General features: G+C 40.0%; 1 protein-coding gene across 1 annotated transcript in view; it reads right to left on the reverse strand.

The window, feature by feature from the left end:
* Window positions 1-467: 467 nt before the first annotated feature.
* Window positions 468-19,703, reverse strand: part of CNPY1 (canopy FGF signaling regulator 1) — a 61,897-nt gene continuing 42,661 nt past the window's right edge. The window contains exons 2-3 of the mRNA XM_023542041.2: window positions 2,446-2,649; window positions 468-749 (exon numbers count right to left, since the gene is read on the reverse strand). Of these exons, the coding sequence (XP_023397809.2) occupies window positions 468-749; window positions 2,446-2,649 (486 nt within the window). The remainder of the gene's footprint in view (window positions 750-2,445; window positions 2,650-19,703) is intronic.

Below are 19,703 nucleotides of genomic sequence, written 5' to 3' on the forward strand. Positions count from 1 at the left end.
GTGTTTCAACTTTGCGTGTAGTAAATAAAGTTCTGGTCATTTTTCCTAGCTTCTGAGGGTATTTAAGAATATGAGTCAAGCATTACTTTTCATCCTCTCCACCAAAAAAAATATATATATATATATATTTTACGTAAGAAGTAGATATTCTGGGGAAAAAACCTGGGGTGGGGGGAATCAAGCAACCCACCCCCAAACACACACACACGCACACACACAAAAAAAAATTGGAGAATTTTTCCTTAAATAAAGACCCTACCTTCTGCAGGTGTAGCAAAGTAAAGTTACAGAGACTTTTCTTTCACAGTTCAGGATGGAGAATCCAATCTCCAAAAGTTAAGAACAAAATAAAACAAAAACTTGCTCTGGACTCACTAATCCTGATGACTGTGGTCTCTAACATTCAGAATTCAGGTGCTTTTGAACTCATTAAAATGGAGAAGGAAGGTAAGGACAAGAGTCAAACACTAGCCCCGTGGTCTGGTCTGCTGGTCTGCTCTCGCATGGCGTCCTTTCTGACTCGGAGGAGAACCTCTCAGGATGTCTGGTGCAGCCAGGCAGTGAGGCTCCATTTTAAAAAGGGGGGCTGAAGTGCCGAGTGGGAGCAGAGGGGGAGAAGGAGGGAGTGAGCACATGTTACAACACACACTACCTGATTTCTCACTGCACAGCTTGTCAGCTAGATCGTCTGCCTCCTGGGCGATAAGGGAGAATATTTCATCTTCATACTCTTCTATTATCGTTTCACACTGTAGAAATATAATAACAACATATGTGGATATATATACACTCACCGGGTACATTGTTAGGAGGGACTTAATCAAAATTTTATTAGCTAAAAATATAAAATCGTGTTATCAAGGTGGTCCATTTTTCTTAGCCCTTTCAGTTTAATACATCATTGTATGGGATTAACCCTCTTCCCAGAGTGTTAATTGCATCATTTTCCTGGGACTTAACTAAATGATTAGCCACGTTGAAAGATGTGGACTGAGGATGAGGAAGGAAGAGGGGCTCTTTGCATTTGTTTCTTTTCCTGAAATTGGAATGCTGAAGTGATAGTAAGAAAAGGGTCAACTACTCACAGAGCTCCAAAGTCTTAATTAAAAAAAAAAAAACTCTTTTAAAGGAGACAACTCCTTGAAATGGTTAAATCAGGTTCCTTCATATTTAACATAATAATCTACTTTATGGTTTTAAAACAATCTGAAGTAGGAAAACAATTAAGCCTTCTTAGCAATCAGAACAAATGCACTTAAATTTCACTGTGGGTAACATGCTTCACAGTTACTTAGCGAAGTTTCTCTTCATAACATGTAGAGATCTATCCAGAATTTCACGTTACAAAACAAGCCAGCATATCAGAGAAGCGGGAGCGCGCGAACTTGCCCCTGCATTTGAAAAGCTTACATGCTAAGCGGAGTACATGAAAGGACTACAGTGGACACTTTCAGGAAATGAGAAGTTGCTCAAGGACATTCACCAGAGACTTGTAAGTCATCTTCTGAGTTCATTAAGTAGGACTCTAAAATATTTAAATGACATTTAAAAATATTTAAATTCCACTCTTATGTGTTTATGGAAAACCTAAGAAATCCAAGCATACGGTTACTCACTGCCATTCCTATTCCACAGTGCTTTGCTCTTTAATGAAAATGAAATCTTCACATGTCAGCTAAAGTGCTTTCGGAGTTTCAGCATTTTTTAAACAGACTTCCCCGATCACTTTGATTCAACAGTGTTAAGTAAAGTGAAATAAATAGCAATATATTTTGCCAGACACATTCAAGCAAGACAGAGACCAGCATTCACAGAAAATAAAGGCTATGATGGGAAGGAAATGTGGCATTAAGCCAACTACCATACCTAAGCCTTTGCTTAACTTAGTTTGTGCTAGAAGACTTGAATTGACTCAGGAAGAAATTTCTTTCTATTCCTGAAGCCTTTGGAGGAACCATGATGTACCTCACTTCCCTCCTGTAATTTGGCTATAGGTATTTGAAAACATTAGTTCTAATTTGGGTTTTAGCCTGGCAACTGCAGCCCCTGATTCCTTAAGTGGAAATCTGAGAGGGACCTGCCTTGGTGACTGAGTTCCCTGAAACCATTCCCCAAACGGCCACCCGAACAAAACGATTTGAGCAAAGCAAGGTGCAAACTGTGTCTTAAAGTCCCTGGAATTTGCCAACAGCACTTTCTGTAAAATACCACTTAAATGTCTCCATCATGAAATATCACAGCCCCTTAGGGGCTCAAAAGGCAAGTTGCTAAATGCATGATTTAACATTTTAAAAGCAACAGGACGACAGTAAATTTCTAAACATTTGAATGTGTATTTTAATATGCAGTTTCTTGAAACCCTACAGCAACCAAAACCAACACACATAAAAGCAGCAGAAAGATTTTCATGGGTCATATGATTCATCCGCCAAGATGAGAGCTTACCGCGAACTTCAAAGGTCTGTAGGCATCAGAATAAAAATAGAATTTTTTAAATTCTTTGTATATTTTGTCTCCTTTCCTTGGAGCAAATCTCTTGAAAGTTCTCTCCTTAGTTACAGGGTCTTCTTCAAGTTTGTAGTCATTCATTCGCTCACACACTTTATCCAGAAGGTCTGTTAAGAATGCCTCGGACTGAGCTAAGGGAATCTATTAAGAAACAAATGAGAGGAAAGTTGTCTTAATTTTAGCCTTATTTAAAGATATTCAAATGAATACTGATGGAAACATACACAACCTCCCATTAATGCAACCATGTATTAATTTCCTAATAATAGCTATTTATATAATTATTAACATAATTTCAGAGGTTAGCTTAAATTATAGTAAGAGAAAGTGCACATCTTGAGAGTTGACAGAAAAAAACTTTACATTCAAACCACAAATCACACATACACATGTAATAATTTTTAAAAGCCATTCCACATGCATAACGAACCACTGAGCGCAGGGAATGGCTGTTACCCGTCCGCGCGCTTCGGAGCCCTCCAGAGGAGACGCTGACTCCCCGAGAACTCAGGGAGGGCCCAAGTTTTGCAAGGTGCCTTCTCCTCGGAGCTTCTCGTCAGCTCCGCTGCAGCCGTGTGATGCCCACGGGAAAGGTGGGGAAGAGGAGGAAGGGTGGCTCACGGAAGTTCACGTCGCCCAGCTCCCATTCGGGCTGCATTTTGGAACAGCTGGCCCACGTCTTTGTGTGGCCCTCTCCCTTCAGAATTCAGCAGCTTCGGCAGGACCGTTTAGACACCACCTCCGCCCCGAGAGAGGGTGTCATCGCCCAAGCGCCAAGGGTCAAAGAGCACCCCTCGCCCTTGGTAACCGAGACAAAAAGGCCCTGTGCAGTCTAGACAGGTCAAGGTGCAGGATGCGGCGTCCCCGGCGCTCCTTCCGGAAGGGGGCGTGAACCCCAGCCAAGTGCAGCGCGCACAGCAGCGCGGCGTCCCTCGGCCTTTAGAAGGTTTTTTTCCTCTCCACCCTCTGCTGATCAAAGTAGGAAGTTTTCATGACAACCATAGTGAAAGGGGCTGAATCACAAATGAACTCGATTTCTGCAATGTTGATATATCCAGTCTCTATTGTCCCTTTTCAGACGCAGTATGAACCCTTCCGGTCCCCACGAGGACATTACAGAAGCGCGTTCGCCTGTGGGCCTCATTGACACAAAGGGTTTCCTTGCTTCGCCGCCATCTGGCCACAAACCAGATAAATAAGAGCTGGAGAATTAAAATTAAAGCTCAGTTTTGTTGTGTGTGCATGTTTTTTTTTCTTCCTGCTTAAATCTAGGTGCCATTATGGACCACCACAATCACCACAACCGCCCCTACCCCCCGTTTCAATAAGAATCAACTTTAAAAATTTTTTTAAGAAACATAGGAAAAGAGTAAATGAAACAGCACTAATTAATTACCAACTGTGCCCCATGACGTGCACATGTGATATTTCTCCCCTTACCCCCCCCCAAAACTTGATTTGACTTCGTTTGATTTTAAAATGCATTCATTTTGCGGTTAGTTTATGAAGCTAGGATGTACCACAATATTTGTCAAATCACTAAAATATCAAGTTTTTAAAAACTCAAAACTTAATTTTCAAAAAAACTCTACAGTAAAAAGTCGTTTAAAGCATACTTTTCCACCATAATTTCATTCTACTTATGTCTTAATGCCTTTCAATCACCGCAAGTTGTCTTTTAAAAAAAAAAAACAAACAAGCAATACATAGGTTAACAAGCAAAATTGAAAATGTTTTATTAATTTATAGAAACAAAGAATGAAGTACGTATTAGTCACTGAAAAAAGTTAGGAAATGCAGAGAAAAATTCTTAAATTACAACTCATGAAGGCAGATGAACAGAGTGACTGCGTTTTTTTCTGTGACAGATGCTCCTTAAGTGTTATTTCCCCCTCTGAGACACGTAAAGTATATTCACAGCACTTGCTCAGTGCCGGCAAGGCAGCCTTTTACTTTAAAGTGAAGAGTAGTCTTTCATTTAAAATATGTAACTGTAATTAAGAAATTCATTCTCTCCCTCCCTTCCTGCTTCCCTTGTCTTTCCCCAAACAGAAAAGTAAACATATTTGCATACTTGGGGGCGGGATGGCAGCACAGGGGGCAGGGACCTGAGCCTGGAGAGTGCCTTTGGACACTGAGACCCAGGTACTAGGACGCTGACCTCCTTACCAATACACGGAAGGGTCCCACGTTGGGTAGAGCACTCCCGAAGCCAGGTTTTAAACTGGCCTGTGTGCAAATACTGACCATAATATTAATGTGTGAAAGGCGGTTCATGAGTTACTTTTGAGAGCTATTTTATTTATTTACCGAGTTGCACTTTTTAAAAACTGGCCCCCACATGAAAAGATTCCACCTGGGAGTGGGTTGCTTTTCCCGCTTGGGCAGTGTCATTTTCCGGGCCACATATGGTAGTATTGTGCCTGTTTCAACACGGTTATGTCATAGGAAGGGATCGACCTGCGAATTTTGATTATTTTGTAAGCCTGTGAAGGCTAACCGGCTTTCTGATGTAAGTAGTTGGCCTTTTTTTGGTAAACGTTTCTTTGAAAGTAGAGAATATTTGCTGGTAGGTACCTCAGAAGAGGTTACATTATAATGTTGACTAAAAACAGGAATGGAAAAAGCAAAACAAACAAACAAAACCTGAGACTAACAGTTCATTTTACACAGCATAAAGTAGTATTTTGATCTTAAAAACCCAATGAAAGCACCGAATTTTTGCAAACAATAAAAAATATGATTATGCACTGCAGTTCTCTCGACACTTATTAAAACTTACGTGATTAGAGTTTATGATTATTTCATTCAGCTGAACGACCCTCAGGAAATCAAAGTGCCGTCCATAGAATAACTGAGCCTTTCCCCCTCCCGATGACCACTCTCTCTTCCCCCCCTCAAACTGTTTTGATAACAACGGTGCCGAACTTACGGGGACAAGTGGACTAAAACGAAGCCTTTCTACCCGGTGAAGGTTTTGAATAGTACGTGTCAAGAAAGCAACTCCTATTGTAACCTTCCGGGAGCCTCGCCTCGCCCTGGGAGGACGGTCTCAGAGATACTAACCTCATTAAAATATGAATGCGCGGGCCGCCATCATTGTATCGGGAGAAAGCCAGTGCACTAGGCCACCATTTTCTTATCTGCCATTGCTTCTGTACGGGGACTCATTGGGGGACAAGTTACACCTACAAACAGGCTCCGTTAGCATTTCATTGCTGTCTTGAAGTCTCGCACTCAGAGTGGGTCCCAACTTTTCCCACTTTTGACATCCGCCTACCACGGTGAAGCACTGTGAGTAGGCGTAGGCTCTCCTCCTCCCCGGGAGCTCCCTTGGGCTGGCCTCTAACCGGGTTTGTTCTGTGAGCGGCCGGCGGGGTGCGGGCAGGGGAGGGCGCAGAGCGCGCCAGACGCCAATTTTAAAAGTAGTTGGAAGTTTTGTCTTTGGTTTCTCCAGAAAACGGGAGCTGGAGAATTTATCCCAGACCGCTACGACGACACTTTAATAAAAGTCAATTACAGGACGCTTCCCGTGTTTGTTCATTACTGTGTCTCTGTTAATCTCGTCGTAAATTTCTTGCTTGATAGCTGTCACCATCAGGCGGGAATACAATTATGTTAGAGCGTACAACTGGACCTCGAGACTGCCAGTGCCGTGTATCCGTCTTCTCCGTACCAGTGCTGACAATCTCAAATCCATTTTAACTCATTTTTAGAGTTATTCTAGTGTGCTTCAGATATGAAACCAGTACTCAACCTGTTTTGTGACCTATAATTAATTTGACATTGTTGCGAAGATTTTCTTTCTAGAGGTTTGGTTACTGTAGAATTTTAATTGCATTATAGCAAATATTACATCTAGTTTAATCATTAACTTTTCACTCATAAAAATGTTAGTTAAAAGTCAATATTTAGACGTGAAAATTCAAACCCCCCTTGCTCTAGGCTACTCAGAGGAAACGTGAATTCAGACACTCTTATAAGTTGATGAAATATATAATTAGCTTTTATGCTAATTGACTATGAGTTTGTTGCATGACACTTCTTCGTATAATATGCAAATAGCACTGATTGTTTAGTTTTAATAGACAATATAATTAGAAATCTAAAGAAACTCATTTCAGTGAGGAATACTAAAGGCTGATAAATTTCCAGTGTTCTATATATCAGAAAAAAAAAAAAAAGAATTCTATCTGGACTTCATCAATAAGAGAGATTTTAGGCAGCCTTTGTTTAAAGATTAAAAACCAGACCACATATCACAGAGTTAGTATTATTGCTTCTAATTACCATAAACTCTATGTTAAAACAGATGAATTTGTGCTATCAATAAAACCCTGGGGACAAAAGTATAAAGGTTTCAGTTTAATTCAATATAAATAACACAGTAAATTCATAAACGTAAAAACTAAGTTTTTCCTCTGTTAATTTGAATAATGGAAATAAGTCATTATTTAAAATAAAGTACTTTGCAATATAGTTTTCTGTTCTTATTATTCAGGGATATATATACCTATAACATGAGGTACATGCTCTGGCTGTAAACAAAAAAATAGCAATAATAAAATAAGAACCATGTGAATTTGGCAAAAATTTTCCCAGGATTTATTTAACACTATTAAAATCTCAATCACAATTTTTAGTTCAGAGCCTATTTTCAACTTAACAGTGGCAAATCAAACTTAGAGAAAACAGCATAATGGATCACCATTAATGGTCTCAGAATGGGGTCACCTAACTCAATTTTTTCTTCTGAAGTTAAAAAACACACATTTTTCTTTCATTACTAAATATAAAACTGGCACTGCCATTTCGTTTCTCATTTTAAAAAGTATTCTGTTTGTCTTAAATTTTTTTTTTCAAAAATTTTAGGTAAAAATAAAAACAACTATCCACATGAATTTTGTTACATTTTTTTCAACCTCTGTTAAAAATCACTATAAGCAAGGACTTTGAGAATCCTTTTCACCCTCTGGCCTGTATATCTCACAAAGGTTTTGTTGGGTCAAAAAAAAAAAAAAAACCTCTAAACAAACAAATAACAACAAAAAACAATAGAAAAAGTGAGTGTCTCAAAGAGCAAAGGCAGCACTATTGCAACATTAATACAGTATGACGTGAATTTGTTTATTCATTCAACAAATATTCATTGAACTCCATCTTCATGCCAGATGAATACACTTCTTTAATTCAGACTTTAAAAAAAAAAGATAAAAACTCTTACATGATTCTGAATAAAAATTAAATGAAATTCTTGAAAAAGACCATGTGCCCAGTAGAGGTTCGGTAAATATTATTGATGATAATATGGCCTTTTGTCTATCAATTGAGCTAAAAATTACATAAATACAATGTTTTCTTATTTTACAATTGGCAGCCCAACACAGATCTGTATCTTTCGCCATGTTGTTACCTAAAACATAATGGTAGACTAGTTGTTACCTGGTTATAACCACCTCTGCAAAACACTTTCCCAAACAGAAAAAACTGAATGGTCACAGTTTTAGAATCTGTTATTCCAACTTCACCATCTGTATGCTCGTGGGCAAAGGGTAAGATTTCCTGATAAAACATTAGAGGACTAAGAGGAAAAGGAACAAATGAATTGGACGGTAAGTTAAAAAACTTTTGGTGCTTCTTTTTGACAGATGTGGACACACACACACAAGGATTATGCAGAAGGGACCAGTTGGCCACATAGCTGAGGAGCAAACCAGAAAACTTTGCATGGCTTCTGGGTAAGGACAGACACAAGTTGAAAGCAGAGGGACTGAAAGGTTCCCTGACATTCTCTCAACCTTATGCATTGTTTGTTCGTGAGAAGTAATTCCAGATGCAGTAGCTCTGGATCCCACCTCCTTACAGTCTGATCTCCACCTGAGCTCAGGTGAGGTGTAGTTGTCATGTCCCATCTCTCCCCAGTCTCCCATCACCTTGCCCTTGTCTCTAACCCCAGGGTCCACCGATCCTTTCACATCATTAAGAGCAGGTTTAGGTGACTTGGGGAGTCCCTGCTAATGACTAAGTGTTTGGCTGCTAAATGAAAGGTTGGAGGTTTGAGTTCACACAGAGGTGCCTCAGAAGAAAGGCCTGGTGATCCCCTTCCAAAAAAACCAGCCATTGAAAGTCCTGTGGAGCACAGTTCTACTCTGACACACATGGGGTTGCCATGAGTCTGAGCCAACTTGATGGCAAGTGGTACTGATACTAGGTGACTTGAAGGAGAGGTAGTCCCCCCACCTCCCAGATCACAGAGGCACGGCCTGAAGACTCCCCTGGAGAGTTGGTATGAGGCATTCTGACACCACATCTGTGTGATGTCGACCAAGTCATTGCCCCACTCACTCAAAACGACACCTTTCATCTTCCCAGCTCAAGGTGACACTGCTGCCATGAGCACAAACTCCCCCAGGTAGCCTCGGACTTCCCTAGGATTTTGCCTTTGTACGTTTCAGACACCTGACTTCAGTCCCTGATGTCACATCACAGGGCGGCTTCCCTGAACAGGCCAGGGACCTGAGGGGGATGGGGATGGGGACCAAAAGGCTTAAGGAGTCAGTTGAAGAAAGGAGGAGATTCCACGATTTCTTCAACATATAGTCTTTCCAGGAAAGTTTGTATCATAACTAATAATGCTAGGAAAAAAGAGAAGAGATCGTGACTCTGTTGAAGAGAGACATTTTCTACAGTGGTGAGGGGTATAGCCTCTATCCCAAGAAATGTTTCCCATTTCCTGGTTCCTACTGATTATAAAGAAAGTTCTTTCCTTCTATAACATATTTTTTTTTATGGAAAAAGTAATATTTTCACTTGATTTTTTAAAAAATCAGGAATTCTGGAAATATGGTGGTGTAAACAAACATTGTTCCCACCCTCCCCCACAAATACAACAAGGAAATAGTGCTCAGCTTTGAGGGATTCTGAATCAGGGAGCAGAGGAAAGCAGCGGGGAACTGCAAACAGGCAAGAAAATCACTTCTCCCACCATCCCTGCCCCTCCCCCAGCTACATGAGCCTCTGGCTGCTGTGAACTGGGGTAGTGGCCACAGAAAAAGAGCCTGCTTCCCTAATCACCACAGCCCCTGCCTGTACAAACATACAGGACCCCAAGCTTCTGCCCTCATTTCAACAAGGCAGACCTCCCTGGGGCCCATTTGGAGTGTGTCGGCACTTCCCTCACCCAGACACTGCTGGTTGCAAGCCTACTGTGAATTGCTACAGAAGGCCCATGCAGTGGAGTCTCTGTTCTCAGAGTCAACACTCTACCTGTCCCCTGCACACCCCATAGCTCAAGCCTCTGAAACCAACAGATCAGACCTCACAGGAAGTCAATTCAGGTATGCCTGCTCCTCCTTTTGGTCAGTGCTGAGGACTGCTGACTGAAGCTGCTGTGTGCTAAGAAGCAGGCATCTTTAGTGGAGGCTACACTCATAGTCAACATACTATGTGGCAGGCTCTGATAACAACAAGGCAGACCTCCCTGGGGATCCATTTAGAGTGTGACTACCCTCCCCCAGCCAGTCACTGTCAGCTGCTGGGCTGAAATGAACTCCTACAGAAGGTTCCCTATAGTGGAGTCAGGAGGTGGGTTACCTAAGTGGAGACTGCTGCCCCAACTACCACAGGGCCACTGGGGCTCTGAAACCAGGAAGAAAACTATCTCAGAGGTGCTTCTGGGGAGTGCCAACCCCTCCTCTTCCTAAAATGGAGGAAAGCCTGCTTATGCTTCTTCGGAAAGCCAGCTCAGATATAAGCAGACCCTACAGAGCAGGCAAAGAAACCTCAGGCAAAACCAGAGGGAAACACCCAGCCCCAAAAGGCACTTGTTGGATATGGGTTTTCCAACTAAAAACGTGACTGCCAAAGCAGAGAAGAGAGTAATAACCAGAGAGAGGGGACTGTGCCCCCTGGTAAAAAAAAAAAAAAAAAAGTAGATTAATTTTTTTTTTTTTTTATCTTGCCTGAGTGGTGATGCCCACCGGTAGACACACTGACCACAGCTGGTGTGACTGGGAGATACTGAAAGTTGAAATACAAGATCTGGAACTTTTGAATCCCAATTAAACCAGGGAAGGAGAAGGAACTATCACAAAGAGAGAGAGATGAGACAGTAAGCAAAGGCCAAGGGCTCTGCCCACCAAATAGTTTCTTGCAGAAAGTAATACAGGCAAAAACACTAAATACTGGGGAAAACTTAAGAAAGCTAACACCTCTGAAACTTCCAATGCCCCAACAAAAAATCACAAGATGCACAAAGAACATAGAAACTATACCCATCCAAATGAACATGACAAAGGGAGTGAAAGTGCACCTAGGGATGACCAAATAATGAAAAAAAAAGAAAGAATATAATACAACATTAAATATAATTAAAGAACTAAGGGAAAACATAAACAAAGAGTTAAAAGAAATAAGAAATGCAATGCAAGAACAAAATGAGGATCTAAAAAAAATATTGCTACTGAAAGGGATAATAAATGAAATGAGGAACACAATAGAAGCACTTACCAACAGATTTAATCAGGAAAAAGAATCAGAGGATACAATAGTTAAAATTACAGACGCTGAAGAGCAACAAGAACAGAAGCTCAAGAAGGCTGAGCACAGTTTAATGGAATTATAGTACTACAAGAGACCTAATATAGGCATCATGGGAATTCCAGAAGGAGATGAGAGAGAGAAAAGGACAGAAAGAATATTTGAAGAAACAATGACAGAAAATTTCTCCAATCTAATGAAGGATCAAAAAAAAAAAAAAAAAAAAACCCATGAATCTACAATTCCAAGAAGCTCAAAGAACCCCAAGTAGGATAAACGCAAAGAGATCTACCCAAGACACATCATGGTTAGGCTTTCAAAAATTAAAGATGAAGAACCCTGAAAGCAGTGAGAGAGAAGCAAAGAGTTATATACAAAAGATTCCCAATAAAATTAAGTACTGATTTTTCCTCAGAAACATTGGAGGCCAGAAGTTGATGGAATAATATATTTAAAGTGCTGAAAGAAAAAAAAAAACTTTTAACCAAGAATACTATACCCAGCAAAACTATCCTTCAAGAATGAGGGTGAAATTAAAACATTCTCAGACAAACAGAAGCCTAGAGAGTTCATATCTACCAGACTAAGTTCATATCTACCAGACTAGCCCTACTAAAAATATTAATGGAAGTTCTGTAGATGGAAGAGAAAGGACACTAGAAAGTAATTCAAAGGTATACATAAACAGAGAGATCCCTAAAAAAAGGGAAAAGAATGAATAAGTATAAGGACTAGGAATAAAGCATGCATGCTTGATAATTGTAAATGTTTTCTCCTTCATGTCTTTAAGTGACAAACATAAAAGGAAAGGATAAAATTATGTTACAGGCATATAAAATATAAAGATGTAATTAGTGATAACAACAACAAAACGGGGGAAGAGGAATGGTATATAGAATTCCTTGTATGTTACTGAAGTTAAGTTGGTAGCAATTTATCCTAGAATGCTATAAATACAAGCTCTTAAATGTAATATTCATGGTAACCACTAATAAAATACATTAAAAAACACACAAAAGGAAAGGAAAAGGGAACCAAAAGGGCTCACTATAAAAAAACAACACAACACAAAAGCAACCAGTACTAAAAGACAAAGACAAAGAAGGCTTAAGACACACAAAAAACAACAAAATGACAAGTAAGTAACTTCTTATCTGTAATTACAGTGACTGTAAATGGACTAAATGCTCCAAAGATGGAGAGTGGCAGAATGGATAAAGAAACATGATCCAACCATGGGCTGTTTATAAGAAACACGCCTTAAACCCAAGGACACAAATAGTGCGGAAGTGAAAGGATGGAAAAAAATATTCCATACAAATAGTAACCAAAGGAGAGCTAGGGTGGCAATCTTAATATCAGACAAAGTAGACTTTAAGACAAAATCTGTCAGAAGAGATAAAGATGGACATTACATAGTGATAAAAGGGTCAATTAATCAGGAAGATTTAACAATCATAAATACATATGCATCCAACATCCTGGCACCTAAATATATAAAGCAAACATTGATAGAATTGAAGGGTGAAATAGTACTACGATAATAGTTGGAAACTTCAATACACCACTGTTATGATTGAATTATGTTCCCCAAAAACTGTGTGTATAAATTGGGCTAGGCCATGATTCCCCACATTGTGTGATTTTCCTATATGTTGTAAATCCTGCCCCTATGATGTTAATGAGGAAGGATGGGCAGCAGTTGTGTTAGCGAGGCAGGACTCAACCTACAGGATTGGATTGTGTCTTGAGGCTCTCTCTTGAGATAGAAAAGAGAGAAGCAAGCAGAGAGATATGGGGACTTCCTACCACCAAGAAAGCAGCACCAGAAGCAGAGCATGTCCTTTGGACCCAGGGTCCCTGCGCCTGAGAAGCTCCTCCACCATGGGAAGATTGAGGACAAGGACCTTCTTCCAGAGCCAACAAAGAGAGAAAACCTTCCCCTGGAGCTGACACTTTGAATTTGGACTTTTAGCCTACTTTATTGTGAGTAAATAAATTTTTCTTTGGTATTTCTGTTCTGGCAGCACTAGACGACTAAGATAACCACTTTCACTACTAGACAGAAAATCCAGAAAGAAGATCAATGAGGGAACAGAGAATCTGAATGACACTATAAATCAACTAGACTTAACAGGCATACACAGAACCAAACCCTAAACCCACTGCCGTCAAGTCAATTCCAATTCATAGCAACCCTATAGGGCAGGGTAGAACTGCCCCTTGGAGTTTCCAAGGAGCACCTGGAGAATTTGAACTGCTGACCTTTTGATTAGCAGCTGTAACACTTAACCCCTACATCATCAGGGTTTCCATATACAGAACAGTCCACCTGAAATGAGCACAGTATACATTCTACTCCAGTGCACATGGATCATTCTCCAGGATAAACCACATATTAAGTCACAAAAGCAAGTCTTGATAAACTTCAAAAGGATGAAATCAAACAAAGCATTTTTTTCTGACCACAAAAGAGTAAAGCTAGAAATCAATAACAGAAGAAACCTGGAAAATGCACAAACATATGGAAATTAAACAACACACTATTAAACTACCAGTGGGCCAAGGAAGAAATCAAAAGAGAAACTACAAATGTCTTAGAGGCAAATGAAAATGAAATGAACGAATCAAATGAAAGCACAACATACCAAAACTTATGGGATGCAGTAAAGGCAGTACTCAGAGGAAAACTTATAGCAATAAATACCTATATAAAGAAAGAAGATCTCAAGTTAACAGCCTAACTTGACAACTCCAGGAACTAGAAAGAGAAGAGCAAACTAAGCCTAAACCTACCAGAAGAAAGGAAATACAGGCAGTCCCATGGTTATGAAAGAGATCCATTCTTTTTTTTGTTTGTTTGTTTTAATAATTTTTATTGAGCTTTAAGTGAACGTTTACAAATCAAGTCAGTCTAACACATATAAGCTTATATACACCTTACTCCATACTCCGAGATCCATTCTTAACTGTGTCTTTAAGTTGAATTTGTAGGTAAGTTGGAACAGGCACATACCGTTTTATTTTACCTTCTTTAGTGCAAGAAAAGACTCGAAGACTTTTCAGTGATTTAAAAACTGCACATGCAGCAAGTGAAGGTGATTGTGAGGAATTTTTTAAAAATTTTATTGTGTTTTTTTTAGGTGAAAGTTTACAGCACAAATAAGTTTCTCATTCAAAAATTCATACACACCACAGCTGCTACAGCCACTGAGGCCAGCGTAACCAGATGGTGCCCAGCTACCCCTGACTGCTCTGACAGGGATCGCAACAGAGGGTCCCGAACAGAACTGGAGAAAAATGTAGAACAAAATTCTAATTCACAAAAAAAGACCAGACTTACCGGCCTGATGAAGACTGGAGAAACCCCGAGAGTACGGCCCCAGGATGCTCTTTTAGCTCAGTAATGAAGTCATTCCTGAGGTTCACGCTTCAGCCAAAGATTAGACAGGCCCATAAAACAAAACAAGACTAAAGGGATGCAACAAACCAGGTGCAAGGACTAGAAGGCAGGAGGGGGCAGGAAAGCTGTTAATAGTGAACCCAAGGTCGAGAAGGGAGAGTGTTGACATGCCGTGGGGTTGGTAACCAATGTCACAAAATAATATGTATGCTAATTGTTTAATGAGAAACTGTTTTGTTCTGTAAACCTTCATCTAAAGTACAATTAAAAAAAGGAAAAATACATATATACACAAATTGTTTTGGGACATTGGTTACAGTCCCCGCAATGTGTTAGCACTCCCACCTCTCCCCCTTTTCCTTTCTACCCTGGGTTCTTCATGTACATGCATCCAGTTTTCCTGTCCTTTCCTGGCTTCTTGCCTTCGCTTGTGAGCAGGTGTTAGCCATTTGGACTTGTATACTTGATTACATCAAGAAGCACATTTCTCACATTTGTTATTGTGTGTTTTACAGGCTTGTCTAATCTTTGGTTGAAAGGTAGGCTTTGGGAATGGCTTCAGCTCTAAGTTAGAAGGGTGTCCAGGGAACATAGTCCTGGGGGTTCCTCTAGCCTCTGACAGACCAGTAAGTCTGGTCTTTTTTTGTGAGTTTGAATTTTGTCTTACATTTTTTTCCTGCTCTCCCTGGGACCTTCTATTGCAATCCCTGTCAGATTGGTCAGTGGTGGTAGCTGGGCACTATCTAGTTCTTCTGGGCTCAGGCTTCTGGAGGCTCTGATTCATGTGGTCTATTAGTCCTTTGGACTACTATTTTCCTTGTGTCTTTAGTTTTCTTCATTCTCCTTTGCTCCAAACGTAATGAGACCAAGAGATGTATTTTAGATGGTTGATCAGGAGATTTTAAGACCCCAGATGCCATTCTTCGCTAAAGTAGGATTAGAACATTTTCTTTATGAACTACATTATGCCAGTTGATCTAGATGTTCCCACTACCCCACCCCCCACCCTGCCACCAAGACCATGGTCCCCAGCCCTCAGCCCCAGTAACTCAGTCCCTAAAGGTGTTTGGATATGTCTAGGAAGCTCCTATGGCTTTGCCTTGGTCAAGTTGGGCTGACTTCTCTTACATGGTGTGTTATCTTTCCCTTCAAATACCAAAGTTAACAATTCTCTACTATCTAGTTAGTGGTTTCCCATTGCCACCCTTCTTCTCCCTTGTAACCATCAAAGATTTTTTTTTTTCTGTGTGTAAACCTTTTCTTGGGTTTTTATAATACTGGTTTCGTATATTTGCCCTTTTGTGATTGATTTACTTCACTCAACATAATGCTCTCCAGATTCATCCATGTTGTGAGATGTTTCATGGGTTCATCATTGTTGTTTATCATTGAGCAGTACTCCGTTGTGTGTATGTACCATAATTTGTTTACCCATTCTTCTGTTGGGGTCCTGGTGGCACAGTGGTTAAGTGTTAGGCTGCTGACCAAAAGGATGGCAGTCAGAATCTACCAGCTGCTCCTTGGAAACACTATGGGGCAGTTCTACTCTGTCCTATAGGGCTGCTATGAGTTGGAATCAACTCTATGGCAATGAGATTGGTTTTGGTTTTAATCATCCGTTGATGGGCTCTTAGGTTGTTTCCATCTTTTTGCTATTAGGAATAATGCTGCAGTGAACATGGATGTGCACATGTCTATTCATATGACAGCTCTTATTTCTCTAGGATATGTTCCCAGGAGTGGATTTGCTGATTGTATGGTATTTCCATTTCTAGTTTTTTAAGGAAGTGCCATATCATTTTTCCATTGCAGTTGTACCATTTTACATTCCCGCCAGCAATGCATAAGGGTTCCAATCTCCCCGAAACTGCTCTAACGTTTGTTATTTTCTGTTTTTTTTTTATTAATACCAATGATGTTGGGGTGAGATTGTATCTCATTGTAGTCTTGATTTGTATTTCTCTAATGACTAATGATCAAGAGCATTTCCTCATGTGTCTGTTAGCTGCCTGAATATCTTCTTTGGTGAAGTGTCTGTTCATATCCTTTGACCATTTTTTTAAGTGGCTTATTTGTCTTTTCGTTGTTGAGATGCTGAAGTATTCTATACAGTTTAGACCCTTGTCAGATATGTCATAGCTAAAAAGTTTCCCCAGCCTGTAGGCTATCTTTTTACTCTTTTGGTGAAGTCTTTTGACGAAGATACAAGTTTAATTTTTAGAAGCGCCCAGTTATTTATTTTATCTTCTGGTGTCTGTGCATTGTTAGGTATGGTTTATATTCTCTTTATGCCATGTATTAGGGCCCCTAATGTTGTCCCTATTTTTCCTTCCATAATCTTAGTTTTAATCTTGATCGCTTTATATTTAGGTCTTTGATCCATTTTGAGATAGCTTTTGTGTATGGTGTGAGGTATGGGTCCTCACAGATGGACATCCAGTTTTGCCAGCACCATTTGTTAAATACTATCTTTCCCCCATTTAATGGAATTTGGTTCTCTGCCAAAGATCAGCTGACCATAAGTAGATGGATTTAAGTCTGAGTTCTCAATTCTGTTCCATTGGTCTATGTGTCTATTGTTGTACCAGTACCAGGGTATTTTAACTACCGTGGCTGTATAGTAGGTTCTGAGATTGGGTAGTGTGAGGTCTTGTATTTTGTTCTTTTTCTTCAATAATGCTTTGCTTATCCAGGGCCTTTCCTTTCCATATAACGTTCATGATTAGTTTTTCCATCTCGTTAAAGAATGCCGTTGGTATTTGGATAGGGATTGCATTATGTCTGTAGATAATCTGAGTAAAAAACTAAAAAAGTGACATTTTCCCAATGTTGAATCTTCCTATCCATAAGTGTGGCTTTTTTTTCCATTTATGTAGGTCTATTTTGGTTTCTTGCAATAGTGCTTTGTAGTTTTCTTTGTATAGGGATGAGTCAGAATCGACTCGACAGCAGTGGTTTTTTTTTTTTTTTTATGTCCCTGGTTAGATTTATTCCTAAGTATTTCATCTTTTTAGAGGCTATTATAAAAAACTCAAGCCTCGAGTTACAATAGTGAAGGATCCTATGGGGAAAATATTAAACGATGCAGGAAGCATCAAAAGAAGATGGAAGGAATACACAGAGTCATTATACCAAAAAGAATTGGTCGATGTTCAACTATTTCAAGAGGTAGCATATGATCAGGAACCGATGGTACTGAAGGAAGAAGTCCAGCCTGCTCTGGAGTCATTCGCAGAAAACAAGGCTTCAGGAATTGACGGAATATCAATTGAGATGTTTTAACAAACGGATGCATCACTGGAGGTGCTCACTCGTCTATGCCAAGAAATGTGGAAGACAGCTTCCTGGCCAACTGACTGGAAGAGATCCATATTTATGGCTATTCCCAAGAACGGTGATCCAACCGAATGTGGAAATTATAGAACACTGTCATTAATATCACACGCAAGCAAAATTTTGCTGCAGATTATTCAAAAACGGCTGCAGCAGTATATCGACAGGGTACTGCAAGAAATTCAGGCTGGTTTCTGAAGTGGACGTGGAACCAGGGATAGCATTGCTTATGTCAGATGGATCCTGGCTGAAAGCAGAGAATGCCAGAAGGATGTTTACCTGTGTTTTAATGACTATTCAAAGGCATTTGACTATGTGGATCATAACAAATTATGGATAACATTTCAAAGAATGGGAATTCCAAAGCACTTAATTGTGCTCATGAGGAAACTTTACATAGATCAAGAGGCAGCTATTCAGACAGAACAAGGAGATACTGATTGGTTTAAACTCAGGAAAGGTGTGTGTCAAGGTTGTGTCCTTTCACCATACCTATTCAATCTATATGCTGAGCAAATAATCCCAGAAGCAGGACTATATGAAGGAGAACGAGGCATCAGGATTGGAAGAAGATTCATTAACAACCTGCTTTATGGAGATGGCACAACCTTGCTTGCTGAAAGTGAAGAGGACTTGAAGCACTTGCTAATGAAGATCAAAGACCACAGCCTTCAGTAAGGATTGCACCTAAACATAAAGAAAACAAAATCCTCACAACTGGACCAATGAGCAACATCATGATAAATGGAGAAAAGATTGAAGTTGTCAAGGATTTCATTTTACTTGGATCCACAATCAACAGCCATGGAAGCAGCAGTCAAGAAATCAAAAGACACATTACATTGGGTAAATCTGCTGCAAAGGACCTCTTGAAAGTGTTGAAGAGCAAAGATGTCACCTTGAAGACTAAGGTGCACCTGACCCAAGCCATGGCATTTTCAATCGCATCATATGCATGTGAAAGCTGAACAATGAATAAGGAAGACTGAAGAAGAACTGATGCCTTTGAATTGTGGTGTTGGTGAAGAATAGTGAATATACCATGGACTGCCAAAAGAACGAACAAATCTGTCTTGGAAGAAGTACATCCAGAATGCTCCTTAGAAGCAAGAATGGTGAGACTGCATCTTACATACTTTGGACATGTTGTCAGGAGGGATCAGTCCCTGGAGAAGGACATCATGCTTGGCAAAGTACAGGGTCAGAGGAGAAGAGGAAGACCCTCAACAAGTGACACAGTGGCTGCAACAATGAGCACAAGCATAACAACGATTATAAGGATGGTGCAGGACCAGGCAGTGTTTCTTCCTGTTGTGCATAGGGTCGCTATGAGTCAGAGCCAGCTTGACGGCACCTAACAACAACAACATAAATGAGTGCAGAGCCCTGGTGGTGCAGTGGTTAAACATTAGCCTGCTAACCAAAAAGTCAACGGTTTTCCACCAGTGGCTTCTTGGAAACTCTATGGGGCAGTTCTACTTTGTTCTATAGGGTCACTATGAGTCCGAATCATTCCAACATAACAAGTTTTTAGTTTTGGTATTATAAATGGTATTGTTTTCCTGGTTTCCTTTTTGAATTTCTTTTTGTTGTTATATAGGAATCCAAATGATTTATGTATGTTCATGTTGTATCCTGCTACTCCACTGAATCTTTCTATTAGTTCCAGTAGTTTTGTTGTGGAATCTTTGGGGTTCTCTATGTATAGGGTCATATCATCTGTGATTAGAGATAGTTTTATTTCTTACTAATTTGGATGTCACTTATTTCTTTTTCTTGCCTTATTGCTCTAGCTAGGACTTAAAGCACAATGTTAAATAGGAGTGGTGATAAAGAGCATCCTTGTCTTGTTCCTGTTCTCAGGGGGAATGCTTTTAGTCTCTCCATTGCGAATGATGTTGGTTGTTGGTTTTGTATAGAT

This window comes from Loxodonta africana, chromosome 22, assembly GCF_030014295.1.
Source record: "Loxodonta africana isolate mLoxAfr1 chromosome 22, mLoxAfr1.hap2, whole genome shotgun sequence".
Taxonomy (NCBI): domain Eukaryota; kingdom Metazoa; phylum Chordata; class Mammalia; order Proboscidea; family Elephantidae; genus Loxodonta; species Loxodonta africana.